This window comes from Dipodomys ordii, unplaced genomic scaffold, assembly GCF_000151885.1.
Source record: "Dipodomys ordii isolate 6190 unplaced genomic scaffold, Dord_2.0 Scaffold111, whole genome shotgun sequence".
Lineage (NCBI taxonomy): Eukaryota > Metazoa > Chordata > Mammalia > Rodentia > Heteromyidae > Dipodomys > Dipodomys ordii.
In genome coordinates, this window is record NW_012267327.1 from 9,236,738 (window position 1) to 9,256,203 (window position 19,466).

Sequence of the window (19,466 nt, forward strand, 5' to 3'; positions counted from 1 at the left end):
TATTTTTGGAACTGACTACCTAAGCCTTTATTCTTTGGACTAAAACTGAAAGAAACTAAGATTTTATTCTTCAGGACTTGGCTTTATGACTTCTTCAGGACTTCTTCAGATAGTTCTTTGTCTCCCCTATAACAAGTCCCATTTAAAATTTTAATATCCACATATTTTTTCCATTGAGAGATTGTGGTATCTTGGAAAGATTTTCTGCTTGACACACAGATGTCCCATTTTGGAATGGGTTGGTGTGTGTGTGTGTGTGTGTGTGTGTGTGTGTGTGTGTGTGTGTGTGTGTGTGTGTGAGAGAGAGAGAGAGAGAGAGAGAGAGAGAGAGATCCTCATACTGTACCCTTCCTAAATTGATTTCACACTTACCCGTCTCTATCTTCTTTCTCATTCTTCTTTTTAATTCTTTTCTTTGTTTGCACTTTCTGAGTTGCTTCCAGAACTATTTCCCAAGTCCATATTATGAACTTTCAAGTCTCCTGATTAAGTCTTGTATCAAGGTTTCTTTCACTGTTAAATACTAAGACAATGATGAAGTAATTAGCTGAGTACCTGTCAGCACAACAGGGAGAGACTGATTTTATTCACTGGTGATTGCTGTTTACAGGTTTTAACAGTTGTGGTTTTTAGGTGAACTAAAGTTGCTTTACAGAAAGAGATCAAATCAGGAAGCATACACATCTAAAATTAGAAAGCAAAGATGCTGGCTGACTCTGTCAAAGAATTTAGGCCTTAAAGAGGTAGATATGATTCGTCCAGATACACAGATGGTCATCATCTGTTAATTGATCTCATATTTGATTTGTTTGCTTTATTATTTTGAAAGAGGACAGTTAACAGAAAAAGAAAAGGGATGAGAGCTGGGTGTCAGGGCACTGGTGGCTCATACCTGTAATTTTACCTACTCAGGAGACTGAAATCTGAGCATCATGATTAGTGGAGCTTAGGCAGTAAAGTCCATGAGATTCTTAGCTCCAATTAACCAAGCACCACAAAGCCAGAAGTAGAGCTGTGGCTTAAGAGGTAGAACACTAGCCTTGAGCACAGAAGCTCAGGGGCCATGAGTTCCAGCCCAGAACTGGCACACACAAAAAATTTAAAAAAATATTAAAAAATAAAAGGGATGTTACAAAAAAAAGAGCAATTCAGGCAAAGGAGATTTACTTATCAGAAGTAGGTCAGGATCAGCTCTGATAATACTTGTGGGAACCAGCAGAGGAAAGGATTATATCAAACAACTGAAGGTGACTATATCGTCAGGAATCTTGGGGGAACAAGAAGAAGGGTCAAGAGTTGGGATACCTAAGGTCTCTGAGTAGGAAGATGAGCTAGGATGAATAATGAATTTGGTCCAGGTACTATATTTTACTCTTTGGAAGAGTAAACAATCCAAGCCATACTAACCAACAGGCTGATACAGAGTGAAGATTTGAGGATTAATGTAAGAATTCCTGTTCTCACAATTTATGTATGCAGATGGTTGAAAACATTCAGTTAGAGATGTGATAGATAGTGGGATGCAGAACTCCAGGGTAGACTTCAGGCAAAATTATATTAACATGTGTGCCAAAGTAATTGAGGACATTAGAACATTCAAGAGATGAAATCACCATTTGACTAATCTATTTCTAGAGTACAAAAAGTAACTTCATGAGATCATATTTGTCTTAATATTATTCTAGGTAAAAAAGTAATAGGCTTAAATAGATCTTTAATTTTAATGATATACAGTCACTACGTTTTGAAATGTTTGTAAATTTTCCAATGGGACGAAAATAGTAGCACAAATCATTTAAATAGGGATACAGGTGGACCCATTGCAACAATGAGATGTACAAGTGGGTGGAGGGGAGGGGGAATGAAGATTGGGGAGCGGGGGAAGGATGGGAAGGGATGGGAAGGGGAAACAAAGAAGGAGGCTACAATGCTTGATATGAAATGTACTCATTATCTTGCCCATGTAATTGTAACGCCTCTGTACAGTATTTTCACAATAAAAAAGAAAGAAAATAGTAGAACCTGAATACTAAAACCAAAAAAAAAATTAGTGAAACTATTTCTGAATGAAATTCTTCAAAAAACAATCAAATCTATAATGAAATGCTACCAAGAATAAGAATTGAACCACATACAAAATAAACCAGAGCAGAGTTTCAGAATGTTTTTGTAGGATATTGGTGCTAGTGGATATAAGGGAAATCACCGATTTCAACTTCTCCTACATAAAAGATGATTTTTAAAGGTAGTAATATTTCCTAATAATGGTTGTATAGCTTCTGCTTGAATACTGAAATGATGGAAAATGTATTTGCCTACTCATTTCCTTTGGCAGAGGGAAACTTACTTGTAATAATTATACCGAAACACGTGTATAAATATAATTGTGGATTTACTTTTCACATTATTTATAATCAATCACCTTTTAAGGCAACAGGGAAAATATCATTATTGTCATTTATATCTTATAAAGAGAGGAATTGGAAGATCACCAGCAACTGCAGCATATTGACAAAGCCAGGAGCTACTAGGTAAACCTCAGCTCCATCTTTTGATACAGAATTCTCCAATCTTCCTTATGGCATCTACATGTATTCACCCGAGATGCTTACAGAAAGAAGTAAATCATGTTCTACCTAAATTGTAAAGTACCAAACAGTATTTTCTTTCTAACGGTGTCTTCTTTTTCTGAGATGTATACATTGTGTGTGTGTGTGTGTGTGTGTGTGTGTGTGTGTGTGTGTGTGTGTGTGTTGTACGTGAGTTGTTTTGTTTTTAAAAAAGCTATAACTTTCTTCTTACAATTTGTTTCCATCCACATCTACCTAAGATTCTGTGAACAAACACCTTAAGAATCTTCAAATCTAGCCAGGTGCCGGTGGCTCATGTCTATAATTCCAACTACTCTGGAGGCTGAGATAGCATTGTTGTTCAAAGCCAGCCTGGGAAGTCTGTGAGAGTCTTACCTACAATAAACCACCAGAAAATCGGAAGTGGGCCTGTGGCTCAAGTGGTAGTGCTCTAGCTTTGAGCTGAAGAGCTCAGGGACAAGGCTCAGGCCCAAAGTTCAAGCCCCACTACTGACAAAAAAGAAAAAAAAAGAATCCCCCAAATCTAGATGTCAATCACATGTTTGAAAGGCTGCCTGATCTCTTTTTACACAACTATGGAACATGACCAAGGACAGGATGAGAGAGTTCTCTATCACAAGCCATCAGTATTTGTTTGGCATTATGGTGCAGCTGACAAAAATAATACCATAGTTTGGATCCATTATGTGTTTACACATCTATAGAAGGAACTTTCTGAAACGCAAAGCCTCAAAGTAAATGGGATTTCCCCAATCTATCAGTTTTCAACTTTATTTGTTCATTTTAAGGAAATCAATTTACTAATTTACTATATATTCATTTTTTTCTGGAGAACACATACTGGCTTCTAGAGATTACTTCTTTTTCAAAATCTGTTTAAAACTACATTCAAATGGCAATTTCTTTATTCAACTACGTAATTAAAAACCTCCATTATAACATTTGATGTGGGATTTTATTTTGGTCTATTTATTATTTTACTTTTCATTCATAGCTAGGCCAATATTGTATGCCACAAATATTACAAAACTATTTCTATTTTCTGTTGGTTTACGAATGTGAGTAGTAATGTTTTCACAACTATGTTTCTAAATTACATTACTGTTCTAACCATAGTACATGTAGGTCTTACAGCTGAATTTGTTATATAATCCTAATAGTTTTTTTTCACACAGGTCTTGAATGTTAAAACTGTATAATAATAATTTTGATAATTTTGTTTAAAAGAGGGGGTGCAGGCATAATTTTCAATGCATATCCTATGAAGCTAGGAACATTTAAAGGAAGAGTCATGTTGGGAGGGATGAAGAAAATGATGAACATGGTGACATTGATCAACATGCATTATACTTATAAACTGATTTGTTGAATTGTAAGTCCTTTGACAACAACTTAAAGAAAATAAAAAACTATTTAAAATAGACAATAAATTCTTATTCTTTTAGTGGATAGGTTCATCTTCACTATATATGCTTGTTAAAAGTTTGCTAGATCAATAGATGACTTAGAATGAAAGCAAACAGAAATTTACTCTGAACTTGAGATGCAAAGCATTAAAATTACATTAAAAAAATATAGTCATTTTTTCCTTTAGCTAAAACAACACAATTTCTGTCCTATAAAAATAGGAAAAAAAAGCTATTTAAGATTTTATTTTACTCACTAGAAACTATACAATACAAGCATGAAGTTTCACTTCATTGACAAAATAAATTTAGTATCTTGCACAATAACTAAAAATAAGACATTAGTCAAAACAGATTCAGACAACTGTTGTAGTGCTTTATATATATTGCTCACATCCTTGATAACCTGAAAATTTTGGTTTTCAGCTAGAAAATTCCAACCATTGGTGCATCGAGTTAATTACTTTCCTATTAAATTGTGCTGCAACCCAGGTTCATGGTAATATTCACATTCCAAAATTGTGTATGTAAACTTTATGTACATATAAAAACACATATATGCTTGTACTTTTTATACATAATTATAAATATGACAAATATAAAACCGTGTTTAAATATATCTATACAATACAAAGCATGCATATTCATGACATAAACTGATTATACCTCATGATAAATTCTGTACAAATAATAGTCTTATTTTAGAAGACCTACATTTTGAGTTCTGTTTTATTTTTATGTAAGGATTAGGCATTCATGCAAAATGTTCCTATATTTCTTTTTTTAATTTAATTTTATTGTCAAGATGATATATTGCGTGGTTACAGTTATATAAGTAAGGTAGTGAATATATATCTTGTGGAACTTGTTACCCTCTCCCTCATTTTTCTCCCACTTTCCCCCTAACTCTCCCCAAGTTGTACAGTTCATTTCCAACATATTGTGAGTATCACTGTTGCATTGGTTTGCCCTTTGTCCTATATTTCACCATTCTGTTGTTCCTCAATACACACACACACACACACAATTAAGGAAATTTTATTTTGAATAAGCCATAGCCCCTCTTGCAACATTGTGCATCTGCTTTTCCAATTAGCTCAACTACATTCTATTTTACTAGACCAACTGCTATAGTTACTTTGAAGGTGTAATAATAGAAATTAATCACAAACTTTACATTGTGCAGAAAATAGCCTTAAGTCCTTTGATGCTAAACTAGGGTTTTTTTTAACCTAAATGTATCTATACACTTTGGGCAGTTTATTGTGGGACTGATCAGTTCTTCATCTAGAGTCACTCAAGTTGTGGAGGTGGGAGGGAAGAGATGCTAGGGTAAAAACAAAGGAGGAGGCAACCATGCTCGATAAGAAATGTATTCATTACCCTGCTCAAGTAACTGTAACCCCTCTGTACAGTATTTTCACAATAAACAACTTATTTAAAAAAGAAAGATGTCAGAATAGAAGTCAATGCAGAAAATTCATTTAGGTGCTTGGTTACTGACTCAGTTACATAAACTGGTGATATTAACATATGCTCATATAATTATATTATCAAAATGCAACAGATGACAACAATCTTCAGATTATTGATCTTAGGACAAAAATCAGTCAAGGATATATATATATATATATATATATATATATATTAATGCTAGACTGAAGTGTCACTAAAACACAAAGATCACAAGTCAGAATTCCAATTATTTTTTTCTCTCATCAACCTTGTTACATGTAGATACTTGCTATAAATGATTTACCACTGGATTATATTCTTTCCATTCTTAACTTCTGTTTCTAATAGGTGTGGTAAATAGCATCCTCACTAAAGGAAAACTTTAGAAATGATATAATTACATTTAGACTAGTGAGAGAATTAATATACAAATGTGTCATCCTATATCACAATAAAATAAATGGTAGTCAATTATTGCCTGAGATACTTATTGCATTTTTCTTGAAGGCACAGACTTTCCTTCTGACCTCATATAAACAATATCTCTCTGTGTCATAGTAAGATACACAGAAGAGAATTTAGGACAATCGCAAAGTCCAGTGTACATTCAGGTTTTGGTTTCTCCAGGAATAAGAAATGAGCTCTAAAATGAAAAAAAACAACACTGATAGTTATCATTACTCAGTATGATTAATTATTTTTAGTAAAATGAATTTGAGTGACACGTGCCCTACCTCATTTCACAAGAAAGTAGAAAGCTTGGCCATAAATATGTGTTGCTCTCAATCTTGCTACCTTAACTTCCTGAAAGTTCATAGCCACCACTAGAGGGAGAAAGTCTTAGAGTTTCTGGGAAGATATGCTGCCTAGGATTCTGAGATTTTCAAAGACTGGATATTCTTCACTTCATGGCCCTTAAGTGATTCTCCTTTCCAACAGAAGCTGGTATTCTAGCAGAGAAAGGAGCCTCTGTCTAGGACCCTGTATCTCTAACTGAACCATCACAATCCCCATTTGCCCTTCTGATTTTTTTTCCATAAAACTGTCATTAGACAGAATAGCTGTGATAAGAAACATTGAAGGTATTAGTTTTACCAAACTTTTAATCTACCCCACCAATAATAAGAGAATATTTTATATATGATATTGCTACTATGACTTTTTCAATAGTATGACCATAATTAATCTAGTGGTGGTTGATTTCACTACCAAAATATCTTCCTTCAACTTTGTCTCTTTCTAATTTGTTTCCTCTTTTGTAAATCAAACTTGTCTGCTTGATTTATAGTGCCACCATCCCTCTTTGTTCAATTTAGCAGGCAAATATTTATTTGAGCATTTGTAGTTACAAAGCAAAATTCTGGGATGAGATGGTAAAGCAGATGAGATGCCTTCCTTTGAAGAGAGGCACAAATTAACAGAATGTTTATTTTTATTTTTTTAGTGTAGTAAATGCTAAACACAAGATATAGAGAGAATCTATCAGTAAGAATAAATAAGGGCATTCATCTTCAGCCTAGAGGAATTAGAAAAGATTTTCAAAATTCTGTTTAACACCAGAATTTTGCCTTGAGAATAGATATAAGGGAGCAAGCTGGTGAAGAAGTATGATGGAGCAGAGATAGCAGAAGGGGGTGGGGCTCCAATTTGAGGTATCATGAACAAAGCGAGGAACTAATACTGTGCAGGGACACACTCACTTGCTTGTGAGCAGACGTGGTCCAGAGGTAGATGCAGGTTACAGAGTTATTCAAGCCAAGATGCCATCAATGCTGAGTAAACTTTAATGGGACTAGTGATGTTTTTAGCTAATTGAAAAACATGGCTGAGACACTGTAAAGGAGAGATCAGGGCTACTTGGAGCCTAGGAATTCTAAATAGACAAAACATATAATGTCAGGCAGTGGTGGCTCATGCCTGTAATCCTTGTTACTTAGGAGGCTGAGACCTAAGGATCAAGATTCAAAGGCAGGAAAGTCAGAAGAATCTTGTCTCCAATTTAAAAACAAAAAGTAGAAGTGGAGCTGTAGCTCAAGAATTAGAGAGCTAGCCATGGGCACAAAAGCTCAGAGTCAGCGCTCAGGCCCCTCAGTTCAAGTCCCAGAACAGATACACACACACACACACACACACACACACACACACACACACACACACACGATGTAATTGGTAAATCTGGCTAGGGGAGGAAGAAGCAAATAGTAGAAGTTGTTATTTCATTCACATTCTGTTGTCATCTTTGCCCCATAGAGCTAAACCAGGTCTTACAATTTTGAAATTACACAGTAAGAGTTTTTAAAAGATAGACTTCAGAGCTATGAAAATCACCTGCAAACCACCCCCACCCCCAAAGTTATTAAAGCCTTCCTTCTAGTGAATGGGTCTCTACCTTTTACATGCTGATCAAGTTTCTGGGTTTGGCTATGTGTTTGCCTGAGGGATAGAAAATCCCTCAGTTGAGATAAAGTGTGGAAATGTTAAAGAGGGGCATTTTCTGAAGAATTCCTCCTTGACCAGACCTGGGTGGAAGATCCTCCAGAAGTAAATGTAAATTTGATGTGCAAAGATGAGACAGATGGTGGGAAATAAGGAGAAGGTAGAAAAAGAGGAAGAGAGGGCACAGATGGGCAGCTGAAGGAGACAAAGACAGGGAGGGATATTTTCAGCAGAATTTTGGGCATAAAAAGTGGCATATCATGACATAAAATAAAAATCAAGATTATCTCCATAGTACTTTGGAATTAGAATCAAGAGACAGCAGTTATAGGGTTCGAATAATAACTTAAGCTTTTAAGCAATCAACTAAACTTATCTCTTCTCAGTTACATTATTTTAAAAATGAGACTGTAGACTGTCTAATCTCCAAGGTCTTTCTTACTCAAAATTTCTATGTGTTTTTCAGGCAGTAATTAACAAAGTCTGAAGTGAAGGGTTTTATTTTGTAAAGGTTAATCATACATTAACTTAAGATTATGTTTTGATTACAGGTGACTATAAAAATGCGTTCACTCATGCTACCAGTGTAAGGAATAATGCAACTACATTCTAAAATGCTTGTGACTTCAAAATGACTTGAAACAAAATAATGGAAATACTTTAGAGAAAATGACCCACATGGACCATGGAACTATGAATAAAATCCTTTCATTAAATTTCTTAATTTTCTAAAAGTTATTTCCTATTGAAACTATAATGAATATAATGTCAACACTCTTTTTAAGTGCTAATACTTTATTCCATTTTATAATTTGAAAACACTTTGATATAAATTATCTTATTTGATCTTAAAAATAGCTTGTCAGTTATCCTCACTAATAGGTTAGAATATCTTATGCTATTAGATCTTAGTCATTTGACTTCTTCTTGAGCATTCTTGTTCATAAGTTTCAACTAAAGCTTGATCACCAGGTTAAAGTGAGATATTAAAGTGAGAAGAATTATACATTGTTCTGGCAAACATTTATTTATGTATATGGCAACATAAATGCAAAGAATAAAGTCTGTATGAATATGTTAGCACTGGATATTCTCTTGGTCTAATTATTGGCCTATACTTTGCTTTCCTTAAAGCACTATAAACAACATAAATTTTAATAAAGCTGACAAATTTAGAATTGCTTTGAGTCTTACCTAAACTAATGAAAACTGGACTTGATGATACATACTTATATAGTCTCAGTCTCTTGGAAGTTGGAGGCAGGAGGGTCATGGTTTGAGATCTATCCAGGCAAACACAGAAGGCATTATCAAAAGAACAGACTAAAAGTAAAAAAAAATACTGGGGGATTGGTTTATATGGTAAAGTACAACAGTGAGGATCTGAGTTCAATCTTTAATAATTCTCATAATAGGAAGAGATGGAAAAAGGAAGAGAAGAAGGAGAGAAGAAAGGAGGAGAAAGCATGAGCTTTATAAAAAGTCAAATTTTAATCCTATTTCAACATCTACTGTGAAAATTGTATCCATATTAAAATTAAGTTGTTCTATTTTCTGTTATATTGCCAGGACAGAATCACTTAGAGAAGAAGTGGATGCATGACAATCTCTTTCTTCCATCCACACTGAACTTGAACTTGTTTGCCTACAACCTTGCTTCTCAAAACATACAATAAAATTATACATTTTTACTGCCAGTCTACTAAGTATTATCCTGAAAATGACCTGTAAAACAGACTTATTCAGTAAGATATTAGTCTTCTCTTCTGTGTACATAGCAAAGATCACTAAAATATAAAAAGCAGTAATTTTAGGCCAGGCTCTTCTCCCAACTAATCAGATGAAATTTTTTGAGGACAAGAAATATGCAGCTTTAGTATTTTTCTAAAGCTCTCTGGCCGCTCATAATATATAGCCCTGGTGGCAACTATCCAAAGCAGCACCTCTTTCACTTGAATCTGCTTAGAAATTAATGAGAGTTCTTGTGTAGATCCAATATAGTCACTCTGGGATAGTCTCAGAGACTTTTTCACTCTTCTTGTGTACCAGTCTGGAGGCTTTAACTTAGTGCCAGGCACTGTCCCTGTGCTTGTTTTGTGAGGGATGGGGTTATTTATTTTTCTCTTATTTTTTCTTAGTTTTTTTCCCACTTTTTCTTTTTCTTTGTCTAGGCTAGTGTTTTACTAATTGAGCCACAGCCCCACTTCTGGCTTTATTGTGGTTAATTGGAGATCAGAGTCTCACTTTTTTTTTTTCTGTCCAAGCTAGCTTTGAATTGTGATCCTCAGATCTCAGCCTCTTGAGCAGCTAGGATTACAGGTGTTAGCCACTGGCACCTGGCCAGAGATTTTACTTTTAAACAAATGACTGTAAGCTACCTAAGGTTCCCATCTACAGCCAGTGTTTACAATAGTAAAAAGCTGGGCACTGGTGGCTCATGCCTGTAATTCTAGCAACTCAGGAGACTGAGATCTGAGGATCACTGTTCAAAGCCAGCCCAGGCTGTGAGACACTTATCTCCAATAAACTACCAGAAAACCAGAAGTGGCACTGTGGCTCAAATAATAGAGCACTAGCCTTGAACTGAAGAGCTGAGGGACAGTGCCCAGACCCAGAGTTCAAGCCTCCCCCCTCACGAGTCAGTGTTATTAAAGCATGGGCCCCACTTGAAGTAGAATTATCAACTGAGAACTTGTTTAGCATTGAGACTTCTCAGAAACTCTGAAAGTGGGGCCCACCAGTGGACCTTTTAACAAGTCTTCCATATTCTCTCTCTCTTTCTCTCTCTTTCTCTTTCTCTCTCTCTCTCTCTTTCAATACTCAGGACGTGGGTACTCTCCCTTAGCTTTTTCACTCAAGGCTGGCATTGTACCACTTGGGTCTATGTCCCCTTCTGGGCTTTTTTTCTGCTTAATTCATAACATTATTTTTCCTTTACTGTGATCCTCAGCTCTTACTCTCTGCAGTAACTTGGATTAGAGATATGAGCCATTGGCGCTTCCAGGTAATTTAGACACACACTTAAGTTTAAGAAAAATCATCCTTCAAAAAGTTTCTTAAAGTCTAAACAACTGGCTGCATGTAGTTGGAAAACCACTGATATTTAATGTTTGTCGAGCCCTTTACAATTCAACAAACTTTACCTCAAGCATGCTTCTTAAAATAACACTGTAGAGTAGCTAAAATAGTTTCAGCATTTTGCAAATGAAACTGTAGCCCAAAATAATGTGAGGATTTGCTCAAAGTCATAGCGAACAAGGATAGATCCAATTTTAGCGCTTAGCTCTTTTGAATTTCACAAATTAACATGTTAGGCATTCTGCGAAGAACAGGGCCAATGGCTATTACTCGTAAGCAATGGCCTGAAGGAAAGGTATCTTTACAGTTCAGGTGATGACAGGGAGGAGGACCAACGCATCCACACACTTCCTATCAGGTGAGTCACAGCTGTTTGTACTTGGAACTCTCAGAGACCACAGCAAAATGCACTAATCTGTTTTGGCCTGAGTTCGCTGTTATGAAGGATCAGCTTCAGGAAACACATATTTTAACCTTCACCGACTGACATAGGGATGAATCATCCCTTTTGGTAGTTCTCTTCTCCATTTTACAAGTTATTTATTTGAAGCCCAATTATATAAAGCAGAAAACACACACATATGCACATATGCAACACACAGTACATATATATATGTGTGTGTGTGTAGGTGTATACTATATATGGTACATATTTGTATGTACATATGTATATATGAACTTATATATTCCATACTTACTGCACCATACACACACACACACACACACACACACACACACACACACACACACACACACACACAAACACGTATGAACACAAAAGACAATTTTCATGTGTCTCAGATTGGTAGACTATGTTTCTTGGTTCATAAATGACAACACATGCATTCTTTGACAAAGTGTATATACAATGTCATATTCCTAGATGATATGTATGTTATACTATAATAAACGATGTCATTGGAAACGGATGACCCTTAATGTATTAGTAGTAATTAGTAGATTTTGAAGACCTCTGTTGATATAGCTACAAAGAAAGAAAGCCTCATAATTGTTACTAACTCGCCCCATATACCACTGAAGTTTGTTTCCAAATAATGAATTATAAGTAGGAGAAAAATCACATGTTGTGTAAGGAATTTGTTTGAGTGTTGATGCTTTCTTCCTGAATGTAGGCGGTCCAGATGCCTCATGTAAGAGAAACCATTTTCCTTGAAACTTGCACAAAATCTTTACATTATCAGTAAGTAATCACATCCTCTGTCATAGTTTTTTTTTTCTTCTTCTTCTCTTTGGTGTAGAAACAGAGAAGTGAATAAGATCTAGAATCTGGAATCAAAGATTCTTTACTTAAATACTTAGTCTCTGGAAATTCTTGATGCTTACTCCATATATTTTACATTTAAATGGAAAAATGTTATTAGCATATGACCTATTATAATATCCTGCCACCACCAGGGAGGTTTAGGATCTTGAAATAATACAAGTTCAACTCAAAATATTTAGAGTGACATTTTGGGGAGCTTCTGCATTTTATTATATCTAGCCTATATGGTCATACATGCATGTACATATGCTATCCACAAAGGAATTTTATGAGCAGATAAATGATAACATAATACATCATACAACTTATACAGTTATATGGAATCTAGTGTTTCATACTCATCTTTCCTTGCACATACTATTTACATTACACATATGGTCCATGGTACCATTAAAGTGAAATTTTTGAATTTTGGTTTAGAACACTATGTATTTTCATTTTATCTTGATTTATCACAGCTACATGGCTTTAATGCATGAAGATCCAGCAGGAAGTGTACCTTTGGGTGTGTCTGTGTGAAAGTTTAGCAGCTTTCTAGAAGCCATATTGGAAACTCACCCTGTAGTTGATGGACAACCTGTTCTTACTGGGGTGGAACTGTGGTAGGCAGACTCTATTCAGAAAGCCATCTGAGGTTGCATCCTGAAAGAACGTCTATGGATAAATGTGTCATACACTTTTCTATACATGCAAATATAAATACTGATAGGTCCTGCTGGTGCTATTGATCTGTGTGTCACACTTTGATTCTGGAGCTTCCAAAAAGCAACATGGTCAGCTATGTATACCTCAGGTGGGTCATTTCTCTTTCTCTCAGGTTTTGCCACCAAAAATCTGTAGTTTTCTTTTTGTTTTCAAAAAGATAGAGATTCCAGAGCAAGTCGGCAAGACTAATGTGTACTCTCCTATCATGATCCACTATTATACCAAGACTCATAACTAGATAAAGATAAGCATCAATTGTCTAAAGACACTCTTGTTTCATGGAAGTAAGGCAGTGAAGGTAAATGTTTTGGGAACAAGTTGGCAAAACTCCTGTCACTGGACCACCAGAATTACAAGCCTCCCTTGTCTCCTATTGCCATTTCAAATTATTCAGGGCTTCAGACTAATAGAGGACTTTTTTTTCTTTTCTTGCCATTTCACTTTCTCAGTGCCAAACATCTACTGTGGCTTCCAATGAATCAAGTTCTCCTTCCTCTCTTCCCCCTAGAAGCTCACACTCCCAGCAAAATGTCACAAACAAAGTGGAAGCATGCCTTTCCCAGGCTAGACTTCCAAACAGAAAGTCAGAAGACCATTCTTCACCGGGAAACTGACCCACAAAGCTTACTGGATTCAGTTGAAGAGATTTAAGAGAAGGTCAGCTAAGGAAACAAAAGCAACTCTCACCATAGTACTTCTGATAGAGCTCTACCAACTCAAAAATGAAGTTTTGTCCAAGGCAGACAATTAAAAAGAGGTCATGTTTAGTGAGGGCTGGGAGGTATAGATTCCTGTTGATGATCTATTTGTATGCTTTCTTTGTGTATCGTCTCTTTTCCAGGAAAGAACTGGACTTTTTGCTTATAAACCCATTTCCATAATAAAGTATAATGGATAAAAATTACTCCATTTCTTTTAAGCCACAGACATAGAGAAATGCAAGTATACTGTAAGTTGACATTTATATAATCAGACTACATATCCTACATGGAGAGGTCTACAAGTATGCTACATGAAAGTATAGTATACCCGCAGAATACAGGAAAGCAGAAGCATACTATTATTGTGCTGAATTAACATATAAGTTTATCTAACTCTTTCATATCTATAGATTAGGATAGTGGCAATATTGACTTAGATCTTACAAAGTTCATAAACATTTACATAGAAACTGGTACAGAGTCGGCGCACATCTTTCATATTCAGCCTTATGGTGAAAATTGTATTTCTAGGGATAACATAAATTTCTATAGATTGCTTCATTAAAGGGTTAATGATCTTAGGCGATCTGGATGTTAGCAGATGAGGTGGCACGCTTGTGTGTTTGCAAAAACATTTTCTGCATTACATCTAAATCCCTTGCAAACAGATAAATTACTCTATAAATCTTATTGCTCCATGTGGATAAATCACCCACACAGGTTTACAAGATTGGAAAGCTACAAGGGAAAATTTACTTTGGATTGTAGGGTCTTTGGGATTCATAATCACCCAGTGTTCAGGAAATGAAGAAAGAATTACTTAGACATTCACATTCTCTTACTTTTTACTATCTGGAAAAATATATACATGCAATACATACTCAGCACACACACACACACACACACACACACACACACATTCACATAAGACACCACACACACATGCTCCTCCCTAACAAGACTAGAGATCCCAAAGCAGGACACTCTGTGACAGCCAACCAAATTTATTTCTGAGAACAGAAAAGAAAACTTTGCTGTTGTCGGCAGCTCTGCTATAGAACAGCTCCCTGATGCCCCAGGGTTTCTGCAGTATCAGCTCCTTCCACACAGATTAGAGGTTTATTTTCTATTGCATACTATTCTTTTTATGGCTATAACTAGAAATATTAGCTAGATAGACAGACCCAACACTGGGTCCTTTTATTTGGAGGAAATGAGATTTTAAAAGATCTCTAAGGACAGTGTTTTCTTTCTTTTATTTATTTTTTATCACTAGCAGAATTTCAAGTCAATCCTAAAAGGCAAAGGTAGAAAAGAGGAAGAGAGAAGGAAAACACAAGAAAAGAAGCTTGGAGCTTTTTAGAGATAAATAATACTTAGGTGCCATTTGGGTCCCTTCTAGGGGTCAAACTCCCAAGGACTATGACTCTCCTTTTCTAAATTTCTATCCCCAAATTATATTTCAGAGGTTGGCAGAGCTACACAGAGATACGACTTTTAAGTCAATAATCAATTCGAAATATCCATGTTATGTCAGGTTAATTCTTTCCCAGTCTCTGTGCTTAATAGTCCTATTCTTCAATGCTCGTGATTGGGCAAGAAAGATCCTTTTTTTCTTCCTCTCTTCATTCTTGTGTTGATTTCTATCCACAGTCCAGAAGCTCAGTAACCAAAGTTCTAACATTGATTTATTGCCCTAGATGTCAATTAGAAGATCTTTACAGACAGTCCTCTATCAAAACTATTGCTAGGGCTGACTGAGAGCCTTGATGTACATACATCACACACACACACACACACACACACACACACACACACAGGGAGGCAGGAAGAACACATCCATGTGTACCACTCTTTGAGAGCCATAATTTAACAACTCTTTTCTTAGATTAAGAAACCTCCACAAAACTCTGAAGTGCCAAGCATCACCAATTACAAAATCAAGAATACTGCTCCAATGCTACTAATGTGTGTGTGTGTGTATGTGCGGCGGGAGGTCAGGGAAGTGGGGGAGGAAGGGTGAAGTCCAGCATCCATGATAAGAAAAACAGTGTGCAAAGAACTAAACAACATTCCATTAGCATCCCAGGATATTGAAAAGGACCAGAATTCCCTTCAATTTTGTTGGATGCTGTGCGTTCTACTCAGTAAAAGCAACACACACACACACACACACACACACACACACACACCCTGCAGCAGTACCAAAGGAGCAGAAGTTCAAGGACCTCAGCTTGCACACACACACACACACACACACAGAGACCACAGACACACAGACACGCACACACCAGAAAAGTTGTCCGAAAAGCCCCTACCTGAGGATGGCCGTGTCCCCCTGTCTCACGGTGATGTTGTCGGTGCCTCGGTTAAAATCCACGCTGCGAACGGGCAGTCCTGTGGGAAGAAGGCAGAGCAATCTCAGTAGGACCAGCGGCAACTGTTTCCGATCAGGCTGAACTCTCCCAACCATCGTGGCCAAGCCGAGTTGCAGGTCCGAGGTGCACTCCGGAGGGCGTGTGTGCACACGCGGCTGGCTGGAGAGAAGGCTTTACCAACCCCGGGCTGGCATGCACAGCCCAGGGAAACTCGGATTTGCCCCGTTGGTGGAACTCTTCTTTCCTTCGCTCAGTCTCTTTCCCTTCTAAGACTTAACAAAAGCCCTCAGAAAACCCACACAGGGGTCGAGGAGGAAAAGTCGCAGGAACAACAACAACAAACAAACAAAACCAAACAAAAATAAAAAGGGAGAGCTACAAAATAGAAAAAGCCCTCTAGAAAAGGTGAAGAAGACAAGACTGTCCAAGGCAGAGAGGTATTTCCCCTGGACGCTCTAGCTTGACGCTCCCCTGCCAGTGTGTGAGCTGAGCTCCTCTCTGTAACCCACTTTCCTTCCCAGGCTGGTGAGCTAGCGAGCCAGCACCGAGCCTGCCAGTGAGTGTAAAGAAACAGCCTAGCAGCAGCAGCAGCAGCAGCAACCCAGCGGCTCTTTCCCCCTCCTCCCTTCTCTGCTTCTCCTTCCAGTCTCTGACTCTCTCTCCACTCAGCACCTCCCCCCCTCCCTCTTACCCTGCTGGGTTTCAACAGCCCCACCACGTCATCCCCCTCTTCCCTCCCCTTGGCGTGGCCCCTTGCTTCGCACAACTGCCCCCTTCAACAGCAGCCAGCTCAATGAAAGCCTGATGCGCCTTTGGGTTGTCAGGACAACAGCTCCATCTGAGGCCTGGCTGATTTCCTTAAGAAGAGGGAATGGAACTCAGAGGTACTGTTCAAGACCAGGGAGAAGGGAAAAGGACTTTGGTTATAAAAGGACAGGAGAAAGAGTCCAGGAATCGATGAGAAAAAGAAGGGAAAATGAATGAGAAAGAGAAATGCAAACTGACAAATGGAGGGAGTGAAACAGAAAGGAGAGGAAGGCAAGGGGGGGTGGGAGGGCGGGAATCAGACCCAGAAAGATGAAGGAGTGTGAAACACAAGAAACTTGACTGTGGAGTAGTGATTAAAAGCCAACGTTGAATTCCAATGAAATCTTCCTTTCCAGAACTCACATCATGTTTATTTTTTTCTCCCTCTTGCACTTTCTGTTATAGAATTTTAAAAAAAAAGGTTTATTTTCTCTCCCTCTTTCATCCCCTCCCCCTCTTGAAACCCCCTTATGAAAGATGGATGGGATACAATGCTGGTATTGAGTGGTCTGGGTGTGAATGCTTGGCTTGTCTTTTCCAAGTGCCAGCCTCAGCAGCTGATCCCCAATCCCTAAATCAACCTCACTCTCCAGGAAACCCTCAGTCCCATACATTAGTAATGGTATTAAGGATGATTGTTTAATTGGCACATTACTGCTTCTACACAAGTTTCTACTGGCATTTGCTTCTCACAATGTTCCTATGCAAGGAAGTAGATTGGTATATCAGAAGGCTTGTTATTTCTAGGGAGATCCAAGGCTTTCTACAGTGCTCTAATGAATACCAGACAGTTACCATCATTTGTCACTATTGCTCCAATAAGCTAAGTCAGCGAAGAGGTCCAAAAGAGCTAGTACTGTTATGAACCTCTTAAGTCAGAGACCCAAACAACCAGACATGGGGACAAAAGATAGAGTTGGACCAAAACATCTCTTTCCTTCTTTTAAATTTCCTTTCCTTGAAGACTTCATATAAGAAAATATTCACAGAATACAAGATGCCAATGGTACAGAATGCCGTAGGATGAATTACAGTCATCTACTTATTTCTATCTTTAGGTAAGCATTTTCCTAATCTGGAGACAACAAATATGGCTAATTTCTCATACATATAAGAAGGCAAAGGAAGAAGCATAAGGAATGGGAAATTGAAGTTCCTTTAGGCTCTGAACAAGAGAATCTGCCTTCAGACCCTAAGACAGAATCACACATGCTTTCCTTTTGGGTTTGACACCAGCAAATCTTAAGGTTTAAAGTGTTTTCTGAAATCTAGAATTAGTTTATAAACACATAAGTAAATATATTTATTGAGTGTATTCCACTATATACAAATATATTAACTGAAATAAGGTAAACTAAGGGGAAACAAAGATTGCAATCCCTTACAAAGGCAAAAATCAAAGTTTAACAAAATACAAAAATGGAATGGGTACCTAGAAAGAGTGGGGTAGAGTTGAAAATAAGAAATGGTGGAAAAGAGTCAACAATTCAATATATGCTGGGCGCTGGTGGCTCATGCCTGTAAACCTACCTACTCAGGAGACTGAGATCTGAGGATCCTGATTCAAAGCCAGCCCAGGCAGGAAAATCTGTGAGACTCTTATCTCCAATTAACCACCAGAAAACAGGAAGTAGCTCTCTGGCTCAAGTGGTAGAGAGCTAGTCTTGAACGAAAGAGCTGAGGGACAACACCAGGCCCAGAGTTCAGGCCTCATGAGTGACAAAAATAAATAAATAAATAAATAAATAAATATAATGTATATCTTACAAAATTTAGAAAAGTGAGGGATGGATAAAAATGTTAAAACAGGTAATACAGATCAAGACATATAAAATGTTTTGTGGAATGACAACTCCTTTGTACAACTACTTAAAGATAATAAAATTTAAATGAACAAAATAATAAAGTGTTTCCTCAATGGTAGCAAAGAAAGCCCCCAAAATTTGCATAGACAGCTTTAAACTCAACCAGACTTTAAGTGACTCCTGGAATCCCCTTCTACAAATATGAATGGAGGGAAGTCCAGAGGTGAAGCATCTATTTTCTGCCTCTCTCCTGGGCCATTTTCTGGCTACAAATATTCCACTTTCAAAAACTACACCCACACCCATCCACACCCATACCCATCCACACCCACACGCATAGATGTACACAAAATTTAACACAAAGCTAATATGGTTACTCTTCTTAGTTACACAAATCACTAGCCCAAGTATTTTCAAAATGAATAAAAGTAATGTGCTTGGGAATCCTTGTCAAACCTGAGCAGAGCACAAGCTCTAAGGAGTACTTAGTGTGCTGACACCTGGCTTGTCCCCCAGATTCTTCAAAGTATTTCTTTGTAGAATTGTTATCAGCTTAAAGGTAGATGATATCTTAAAGATTATGTGATGAGAAGAAGGAAGACCTTTTGTCATTGAAGAAAAGACTTTGATGGACTGGAATCTGAGTTGTCACAAATGCGAGGTTTATAAAGTCAATTAATTTTATTTGAATGGTGAATTCATTTTATATAAATCAAGATGTACTCTGTCAGGGCTAATCAGCAGTGCCAGCTAAGAAGACACTGATGTTCTACTACAAAACCATAACTTAAACTAAGCAGTTAAAATGTGTGGCCCATT

General features: G+C 37.2%; 1 protein-coding gene across 2 annotated transcripts in view; it reads right to left on the reverse strand.

The window, feature by feature from the left end:
• Lsamp (limbic system-associated membrane protein) overlaps positions 1-16,356 on the reverse strand; it is a 600,188-nt gene extending 583,832 nt beyond the window's left edge. The window contains exon 1 of one of the 2 annotated variants that reach the window (XM_013028532.1): positions 15,976-16,130. In XM_013028532.1, coding sequence (XP_012883986.1) covers positions 15,976-16,130 — 155 coding nt within the window. Of the gene's footprint in view, positions 1-15,975 lie in introns of both variants that reach the window. The other variant, XM_013028533.1, reaches the window with a different exon arrangement.
• Between the last annotated feature and the right edge of the window lie 3,110 nt (positions 16,357-19,466).